The 10,714-nt window shown below is 43.7% G+C and overlaps 1 protein-coding gene across 1 annotated transcript in view; it reads right to left on the bottom strand.

Annotated features, from left to right (window-relative positions):
* Positions 1-6,160, bottom strand: part of LOC129848793 (uncharacterized) — a 29,716-nt gene extending 23,556 nt beyond the window's left edge. The window contains exons 1-3 of the mRNA XM_055915887.1: positions 5,775-6,160; positions 5,413-5,667; positions 4,996-5,064 (exon numbers count right to left, since the gene is read on the bottom strand). Of these exons, the coding sequence (XP_055771862.1) occupies positions 4,996-5,064; positions 5,413-5,667; positions 5,775-6,087 (637 nt within the window). The 5' untranslated portion in view covers positions 6,088-6,160. The remainder of the gene's footprint in view (positions 1-4,995; positions 5,065-5,412; positions 5,668-5,774) is intronic.
* Positions 6,161-10,714: the final 4,554 nt, after the last annotated feature.

Genomic DNA, 10,714 nt, shown 5'->3' on the forward strand with positions numbered 1-10,714 from the left:
TTGGATTTCTCCCTGACCAAGATGTTTGCCATTTTTGCCCAATTCTGGAACTTTGAGGGATTATGACGTAGCCTCTCTAGTAGTTTAATAGGATCTATATTGGTATAGTAGTGGACAGCCTCTGAGGCAGGGTGTACCCAAAGATTTCCATCTGTGGTGTAGTATAGATCAATTTCCACACTGGTGGTGGTGGTGAGGGGGAAAATACTAGTCAAAGTGTTCTTCCCACTGTATATGTAATATTTTATTTTTATATAAATTAGCAAAAATACTAAAAATCAGTTTTTGCTTTGTCAATATGGGGTATTGTGTGTGGATTGATGAGGGGGGGAATTATTTAATAGGTTTTAAAATAAGGCTATAACGTAACAAAATGTGGAAAAGGTCAAGGAGTCTGAATACTTTCCGAACAGATTGTACATGTTATTTAATAATTTAATCCAGAATGATTGCGCACGTTAATGAGTGTCTGCGTAGCCAGGTGCTAAAATAGAACTTGCTTCTAATTTTGACACATTATGTGCTGCAAGTTCCGCCTCTTCCATCTCTTCATTGGTTTTTAGGAACATTTACCCACGTGGGTGATTGAAAGATGAACTGAGGTCCACACTACAGTTGCCAACCGCCATACGAAGTCCACAGAAGAAGAAGAAAAGTAGAACTGAAGGAGGAGAGATTACTAGAAACAAAGTAGGTTTCCCCTTTCATCTGTGGATTAATTGTCTGAGTAGAGAAAACACGATTTTGTGTGACTCAAAATGGGGCAAAAATTCTACAAAGATCCAGAAAAAAGATATTGGGCATTTCAGGTAACATAACAACCCAATGTTTATATCCCAGGACAAATTAGCTAGCAACAGCTAGCTAGCTGGCTAAATATCCATGAATGTTTCACGTGTTTCGACCTGTCCCCAAATTAATATAGCTGGTTCAGAGTTTGTTCTGATATTTCAACCTGAGTGTCCTGATTGCGTCTGGTGTGGATGGACAAAATCAACATGTGCATGCGGACACATGTAAGGCTGCGTCCGTGATTCAGCACCGCTGAATGGACAGCTCCTCGGTACAGGTAGGCATAGTGGAGCTCCATGGCGTGGTGCTGAATAGACAGCACCTCTGTCTAGTAGACAGCTATATAATTCTTCAGTCTGTGGGCAGTTAGACATTTTCTAGGCACGGTTAGGTAGCCTACAATGCGTATATGAAAATCATAACTGGCATTAGAAATGGTAGGATCAATTGTAAATTGGCACTCCAGATGAAAAAGGTTGCCGGACCCCTAGGGCTATAGCCACTCTTGTGGAAAGGTGCATACAGTGTAGATCTATAATGACTTCCCACCAACGGTCTTTTTTTTTTTTTTTTTCTTGGGGGGTGGATCAGCTTAATATTGCGGAAAGAATGTTGCTTCCAATGTAATTGTCTGCATCATTTCCAATCCCCCATATTTTTTGGGGTAAATATATATATCCATACACGCATGCATACATATATACATATATACATACACATACCTATATAGACATACATACTTTTTTTAAAGAGTATACCTTTATTATTATTCCCCGCAAACCCTACCACCGATCCCCCAATTGGAGTAAACTGATAAACATTTCTGTTTTTACCTTCAATTTATACATCTTATACACATTTTACAGACACAGTCTACTTTATAATAGTTCTCTCTTGTTTGTTCTTAGTCCTTCCTCTATTTCTGTTGTCCATCCAGTTTGATTTCCACTTGCAACTGTGCTATTTCACAATAGCTCCGCACCTATACACACCAACGGTCTTTGTAGAAAGTGGGAAGAGCACAAGACAATGTTGGTGGGAAGTCATGATAGTGTCTTCAACGATACAGGAGAAAAGAACATGAACGACTGCAGAGGACTAAAAACCGTAAGTAGCTTAACTTTATAAAAAATAAAATAAAAACAGGACATGTATTTTTTTCGGGAAGTCGTTCAGTTGTGTTTCTTTTTATGACAATACATGAAACCAAAATGGCATTAGCCTCCTGGGCCGAATGAATGAAGATACCAATTAGGCAACAGCTATCAAAACCTATTTTAATAGCTATAAAATAGCTTTTGGTTTCCAATGGTCACTAAAAAGGAGGACTCCCCCACCTCCCAATTCCCTGGCTATCAGATTACAACAGATTCAAAGCAATCGGCGACCGGCGACCGGCCTAAACTGCTTAACGGCAAAACAAACTGGTACTCTCTGTTCTCTGGTTTCTAAAAGTGAAAGAAAAGGCACCATGTGTCACGACTTCCGCCGAAGTTGGCTCCCCTGCCTGTTCGGGCGGTGCTCGGCGGTCGTCGTCACCGTCCTACTAGCCGCCACCGATCCCTTTTTCGTTTGTCTGTTTGTTTTGTCTTATTAGTTTCACCTGTGTTTCTGTTGTTTTCGGTTCATGAGCTTCCCTATATTTAGTAGGTAGACCCGCCCTTGTTTTGTGCGGGATTGTCTTTATTTTGTTACGTGTGTGCATTGTAGGCTGAGGTGTATTTTCTTTCTTACACTTGACACCCTGTGGTTTTTGGGTTGTCACGTTGTATGTCCGCGCCCTGTATTTTTTGGGCTTATATTTTGTGTGTGCCTTATTTAAGAGCACTATACCCCAGTGGAACTCTCTCTGCGTCTGATTCCTGCACCCACCTAGTCCCGCGTGACACCATGCTGGCAGCTGCTGTCTGAGCCATGCCATCCAATACTCTAAACAGATGTTGTATTTTAATCAGGATTGGAATGATTTGTCTACTTTTTTACCTACTTTAAATGATTATTCTTGAGTGACTGCCAGACCCTGCTATACCCAATGGAAACCCCCAGGGTTAGGGAGTAACTGATTACATGTAACCTACCCAACCCTGGAAACCCCATATTTATTATGGGAAAGCCACACACAGCCAAAATGAATCATCCTTTATGGACCTGCAGATAGGCCTTATGCACAGTCACATATTATAGTTATAGTGGATGGTCGTTATGGTATCGAAAATGTAGCATACTTGTGCGACTACGGGAGAATATCAATGGCATACTCCTTGCATCCTCTCTCCTACTTCTCAAAACCCATTGGATGAGAAAGCCAGAGGTCCCTCCCCTCTGACCTTCTCCTCCAATGGGTTTTGAGAAGGAAGCGAGCATGCGAGGAGTAAACAATTAAGATTCTACCCATGGCTTAATGTTAACCGTTTCCTAACATTATATTTCATTGACTTGTGTGTGTTGTGATGTACTTCAAGCACGCCGTGATGGTGCGAAGTATTTGCATAAAGTTCAGCTTTCCCAACTTTGGTCCCGCCCTGTTCACGACCCTCGGCCATGCTAGCAACTGTCCCTCGCACATGTCGCTTCTCTTCCATTGGAAATGAATGGCTATCTGTGGTTTCATGGCCCACATTATCTTCATTGAGGCACTGTGAGCCGTTTATTTGAAGTCATTTTTCTAGTTTGTTTGAAACAAACAGTTTTGTAGTATGTTGACTGTGGCTATGTATTCAGCCTTCATAGCAGACATGAGCTTTCTGTGAAAGTAAAAGTTGCCTGTTGAGCCACTCGATTGAAAAAAAAACAGGATGGATGTAGCTGTTAAGTTATTTTATCAAGGTTTAAGATCAATTATTAAATAATTCTACACAGAAACTTAACCATTAGGATTAGAGGTTATGTAGCATGTACATGAGAAGAGAGGAATGTATGGGTGTGCCTAAAGGAAACAAAGTGGAAAATTAACCTATGTTTGAACCGACCAAGCTATAGATCTGTAGAGATAAGGGAATACAGCAAGAGCCCCTCTAGGTTTTCCACATCTGGGGGGGGGGGGGGGGGGGGGGGGGGGGCTGGAACTGTCAGCTAAGTGGTAATAAACTATGGTGAGACTTCAGGAGATAATCCAGATATTGTGTGTAAGGTATGTGCGTTAGTGTGTTAAAATGGACTTGTCCTTGTCGGAGAAGAGGAGGGACATTTAGAAAGCTATGACGCTGTGTGTGATATATAACCTAATGTACATGGTTTTTTGAGGAGAGATCTCTCAAGAATAAACACTATTGATTAATTTGGTGGCTGGTCTTTGTCTATTTTATGCAAATAAGGATCTTACAAATTCTTAGAAACGGACAGAGTGTTTGCTTTGTTATAATTAAATTGGTTAACGAACATTTAGGAAACTATTTCCTTCAACAGTAGCCTATAACAAAGGTAAAATAACCTAGCCAGCGATTTCACATCTATGCAATATCCATTGTACTGTTGGGTTCTGAGAATATGAAATATTCTTATTCATGTCACTGAGGGAGAGAGGGTAACATTTACATTATGTCAGGTTGTTATTGTTAGTCATCAGGGATCCTATGGGAGGAGAAGAGACACAGTCTGGTACCAGTCACCATGACAGCTGTAAGTTGGGGAGGAGTGAGCACTTTGGGGCAGAGGTCAGGTCAGATGAAGTGAGGAAGAACAGATATCACTAAGGTTCTGTCTAGCAACAGAGATGTGTTCAGAAGTGTAGGAGGAGACTCAGCATAGGAGAAAGGATTAAATATCAATGCTTGTATGAATATGTTTTTGTCTAATGCAGCTGTATTGATCCTATGGGATGAATAAACTTGGTTTCAGCTTTCATAGTGTCCGTCATGTTTTTTCACTGAGAATTAGAACCTAACAGTACGATAAACATACTTTTAGGTTAACACAAAGTAATTACCATCCTTTTTGCTGATTAATTCAGATTAGACTAATCCATACTGTGCACTGTCCAAATTGGTGCCTCCCTGTGACAGGAAGACTGTGCCCTACAGCAGGTGGTGCATCTAACCCCTTGTCTTGACTGTAACAGTAGCCTGAACAGTACTGTAAATACAGGTAGAACAGGTATCCCCTTCAGGGGGTATAGCTCACTAATGTTGCTGCTGTTATGTCAATCTGTGCTTCAGAACTATGTACATGTACAGTGCTCTGTTACTATAGATGTGCTGTTCTTACCTGTTAAGACAGCAAATGCTACAATGAGACAGACAACCAAAGCAACAACAGCACCGATACTGGAAGACTCTGAAATGAAAACACATTTTGTATTGATACTTTGACAGGAGTTGATCAGGAATTCAACATGGTGCAGCATTCAAAATGTCCTACAACACTAGCAGTGTTACTGACATATCAATACATAAGACTGTAACACACTTATGAGGCGGCAGGGTAGCATAGCAGTTAGAGTGTTGGACTAGGAACCGAAAGGTTGCAAGGTCGAATCCGTGAGCTGACAAGGTAAAAATCTGTTGTTCTGCCCCTGAACAAGGCAGTTAACCCACTGTTCCTAGGCTGTCATTGAAAATAAGAATTTGTTCTTAACTGACTTGCCTAGTTAAATAAAGGTTAAATATATGAGTGTACACTCACCTGGACCAAACACCTCACTGACTTCCTCACTAACAGCATTCTTCAGCTTGCAGGTGTATTTGTAACCATTGGCTGATTTTCCAGTGTCGCTCCTAGAAACAATCAACTGTTTGTCTACAACCTCCCACGCCCCCTCCCCCACTTTCCAGCTGTAGGTGACTGGTTCAGCATCAGTGGTGTCCCCCTCACAGGTCAGAGTGCAGGAGGTTTTGTTGGCGTTACAGGAAGAAGTGATTGTGGGTTTGGGGACTGCCTCTGTAAATAGAGGAAAGAAACAGGAATCATTTGGGGAAATGTTTGTGAGGCACTACAATACATAACCTGCTGTTTCTACATGACCACACACACACAGAGACACTTACTGATAACAGACAGTGTATATGTCTTGTCAAGCAGTTTGCTGTTAAACTCCACAGAATAAACTCCACTGTCTGTTTTCATCAATCCACTGATTCTCAGCTCTCCAGTAGTCTGGTCCAGGGTTGTACGCTCTTTGAAGGCAGCATAGATGTCCAGACCACCAAAACCCTTGTCCCACTCTGCCACCTTGTTCTTCCCATGCTTCCATAGGATGCTTGTGATGAAGTCAGGCACTGTGGACTTGTCCGGTGTCAACACCAGCTCACCTCCCACTTTATGATAAAGATCCTCTGGAGAAGCAGACATTTCATACATGTATCAGAGTATCAATGTATCCAGGGTCATACATTATGGTTAGGGTATAAATATGTAGTCCTAACCCTATTGGCATTGAACTGACATTATTATCAACCTTTACTGTTTATATCTAGACTTCTGCTTGCTGGGTATATCTGGTCTATGTAGTCGGGCCACTTTGACTAGTATGTCCCCCTCACCACCACCACTGGAGCAGAAATGTATCTAGACTACACTACAGACTAAAGTCTATGTCTACACCCTGTTCACTATCATATCACTAGCTAGGTTTCCATCCAATTTACGACAGATTTTCATGATATTATTCTAAAATCTGCATAAAACAATAATCACATTTTCCCACCAGAGATATGTTTCCATCAGACTAACTTTTTGATGATAAAAGTCTTTGAGTGATGAGGTAGTGTACATAGCCCTCCATACCCATAGCCTGTCCATTAATTCACGGTACTCCATTCCGTTTATTTGTGTTTTATCTGTCGGCTCTGTGCTTTAACTCAGGATCTGTGTGTAGTTAATCCGACCCTCTCTGCCTAGTCGTCGCCATTTTTACCTGCTGTTGCTGTGTTAGCTGACTAGCTGCTGTTATCTCACCTGTTGTTTTAGCTAGCTCTCCCAATCAAGACCTGCAATCACTTTATGCCTTATTGTATGTCTCTCTCAAATATCAATATGCCTTGCATACTGTTGTTCAGGCTAGTTATCATTGTTTTGGTTTGCAATGGACCCCGTAGTTCCACTCTCCGTACCTCTGATACCTCCTTTGTCCCACCCCCCACACATGCGGTGACCTCACCCATTGAGACCAGCATGTCCAGAGATACAACCTCTCTTATCATCACCCAGTGCCTGGGCTTGCCTCCGCTGTACCCGTGCCCCACCATACCCTGGTCTGCACATTATGCCCAGAATCTATTCTACCACGCCCATAAATCTGCTCCTTTTATTCCTTGTCCCCAACACTCTAGGCGACCAGTTTTGATAGCCTTTAGCCGCACCCTCATCCTACTACTCCTCTGTTCCTCGGGTGATGTGGAGGTAAACCCAGGCCCTGCATGTCCCCAGTCACCCTCATTTGTTGACTTCTGTGATCGAAAAAGCCAGAAGCCTCCTCCCTAAGTTTGCCTTACTCACCGCTTTAGCACACTCTGCCAACCCTGATGTCCTTGCCGTGTCCGAATCCTGGCTTAGGAAGGCCACCAAAAATTCTGAGATTTCCATACCCAACTATAACACTTTCCGTCAAGATAGAACTGCCAAAGGGGGAGGAGTTGCAATCTACTGCAGAGATAGCCTGCAAAGTTCTGTCATACTTTCCAGGTCTATGCCCAAACAGTTCGAACTTATAATTTTAAAAATTAATCTCTCCAGAAATAAGTCTCTCACTGTTGCCGCCTGCTACCGACCCCCCTCAGCTCCCAGCTGTGTCCTGGACACCATCTGTGAATTGATCGCTCCCCATCTAGCTTCAGAGTTTGTTCTGTTAGATGACCTAAACTGGGATATGCTTAACACCCCGGCAGTCCTACAATCTAAGCTTGATGCCCTCAATCTCACACAAATCATCAAGGAACCCACCAGGTACAACCCTAAATCTGTAAACATGGGCACCCTAATAGACATTATCCTGACCAACTTGCCCTCCAAATACACCTCTGCTGTCTTCAATCAAGATCTCAGCGATCACTGCCTCATTGCCTGTATCCGCCACGGGTCCGCGGTCAAACGACCACCCCTCATCACTGTCAAACGCTCCCTAAAACACTTCTGCGAGCAGGCCTTTCTAATCGACCTGGCCCGGGTACCCTGGAAGGATATTGACCTCATCCCGTCAGTTGAGGATGCCTGGTCATTCTTTAAAAGTTACTTCCTCACCATATTAGACAAGCGTGCTCCGTTCAAAAAATGCAGAACCAAGAACAGATATAGCCCTTGGTTCACTCCAGACCTGACTGCCCTCGACCAGCACAAAAACATCCTGTGGCGAACTGCAATAGCATCGAAGAGCCCCCGCGATATGCAACTGTTCAGGGAAGTCAGGAACCAATACACGCAGTCAGTCAGAAAAGCAAAGGCCAGCTTTTTCAAGCAGAAATTTGCATCCTGTAGCTCTAACTCCAAAAAGTTCTGGGATACTGTAAAGTCCATGGAAAACAAGAGCACCTCCTCCCAGCTGCCCACTGCACTGAGGCTAGGTAACACGGTCACCACTGATAAGTCCGTGATAATCGAAAACTTCAACAAACAGTTCTCAATGGCTGGCCATGCCTTCCTCCTGGCGACTCCAACCTTGGCCAACAGCCCCCCCCCCCCCCCCCCCCCCCGCTGCTACTCGCCCAAGCCTCCCCAGCTTCTCCTTTACCCATATCCAGATAGCAGATGTTCTGAAAGAGCTGGAAAACCTGGACCCATACAAATCAGCTGGGCTTGACAATCTGGACCCCCTCTTTCTGAAACTGTCCGCCGCCATTGTCGCACCCCCTATTACCAGCCTGTTCAACCTCTCCTTTGTATCATCTGAGATCCCCAAGGATTGGAAAGCTGCCGCGGTCATCCCCCTCTTCAAAGGGGGAGACACCCTGGACCCAAACTGTTACAGACCTATATCCATCCTGCCCTGCCTATCTAAGGTCTTCGAAAGCCAAGTCAACAAACAGATCACTGACCATCTCGAATCCCACCGTACCTTCTCCGCTGTGCAATCCGGTTTCCGAGCCGGTCACGGGTGCACCTCAGCCACGCTCAAGGTACTAAACGATGTCATAACCGCCATCGATAGAAGACATTACTGTGCAGCCGTCTTCATTGACCTGGCCAAGGCTTTCGACTCTGTCAATCACCATATTCTTATCGGCAGACTCAGTAGCCTCGGTTTTTCTAATGACTGCCTTGCCTGGTTCACCAACTACTTTGCAGACAGAGTTCAGTGTGTCAAATCGGAGGGCATGTTGTCCGGTCCTCTGGCAGTCTCTATGGGGGTACCACAGGGTTCAATTCTCGGGCCGACTCTTTTCTCTGTATACATCAATGATGTTGCTCTTGCTGCGGGCGATTCCCTGATCCACCTCTACGCAGACGACACCATTCTGTATACTTCCGGCCCTTCCTTGGACACTGTGCTATCTAACCTCCAAACGAGCTTCAATGCCATACAACACTCCTTCCGTGGCCTCCAACGTCTCTTAAACGCTAGTAAAACCAAATGCATGCTTTTCAACCGTTCGCTGCCTGCACCCGCACGCCCGACTAGCATCACCACCCTGGACGGTTCCGACCTAGAATATGTGGACATCTATAAGTACCTAGGTGTCTGGCTAGACTGCAAACTCTCCTTCCAGACTCATATCAAACATCTCCAATCCAAAATCAAATCTAGAATCGGCTTTCTATTCCGCAACAAAGCCTCCTTCACTCACGCCGCCAAACCTACCCTAGTAAAACTGACTTTCCTACCGATCCTCGACTTCGGCGATGTCATCTACAAAATAGCTTCCAATACTCTACTCAGCAAACTGGATGCAGTTTATCACAGTGCCATCCGTTTTGTTACTAAAGCACCTTATACGACCCACCACTGCGACCTGTATGCCCTAGTCGGCTGGCCCTCGCTACATGTTCGTCGTCAGACCCACTGGCTCCAGGTCATCTACAAGGCTATGCTAGGTAAAGTGCCGCCTTATCTCAATTCACTGGTCACGATGGCTACACCCACCCGTAGCACGCGCTCCAGCAGGTGTATCTCACTGATCATCCCTAAAGCCAAAACCTCATTTGGACGCCTTTCCTTCCAGTTCTCTGCTGCCTGCGACTGGAACGAATTGCAAAAATCTCTGAAGTTGGAGACTTTTATCTCCCTCAACAACTTTAAAAATCTGCTATCCGAGCAGCTAACCGATCGCTGCAGCTGTACATAGTCCATCTGTAAACTACCCACCCAATTTACCTACCTCACCCCCCATACTGCTTTTATTTATTTACTTTTCTGCTCTTTTGCACACCAGTATCTCTTCTTGCACATGATCATCTGATGATTTATTACTCCAGTGTTAATCTGCTAAATTGTAATTACTCGATTTATTGCCTACCTCATGCCTTTTGCACACATTGTATATAGATTCTCTTTTTTTTCTACCATGTTATTGACTTGTTTATTGTTTACTCCATGTGTAACTCTGTGTTGTTGTCTGTTCACACTGCTATGCTTTATCTTGGCCAGGTCGCAGTTGCAAATGAGAACTTGTTCTCAACTAGCCTACCTGGTTAAATAAAGGTGAAATAAAAAATAAAAATAAAAAATACCTCTCTGATTCAGAGGGGTTTGGTTAAATGCGGAAGACACATTTCAGTTGAATACATTCAGTTGTACAACTGACTAGGTATCCCCCTTCCCTTTCACTTTACATTAAAATAACTGTTGCAGATAAATTCCCATGTACCAAATGAAAAATATAAATTTAAATGGGTTCCATCGCATTTTCAACTATACTGATGGTTTGTCAAAAATTGCTACGTTATATAGACTTTTGTGCGGTATACAGACTGTTGCGGTATAAAGATGTCACGTTCCTGACCTGTTTTCTGTTGTTTTTGTATGTGTTTAGTTGGTCAGGGCGTGAGTTGGTCA

Source organism: Salvelinus fontinalis, unplaced genomic scaffold, assembly GCF_029448725.1.
Source record: "Salvelinus fontinalis isolate EN_2023a unplaced genomic scaffold, ASM2944872v1 scaffold_1182, whole genome shotgun sequence".
Classification (NCBI taxonomy): Eukaryota; Metazoa; Chordata; class Actinopteri; order Salmoniformes; family Salmonidae; genus Salvelinus; species Salvelinus fontinalis.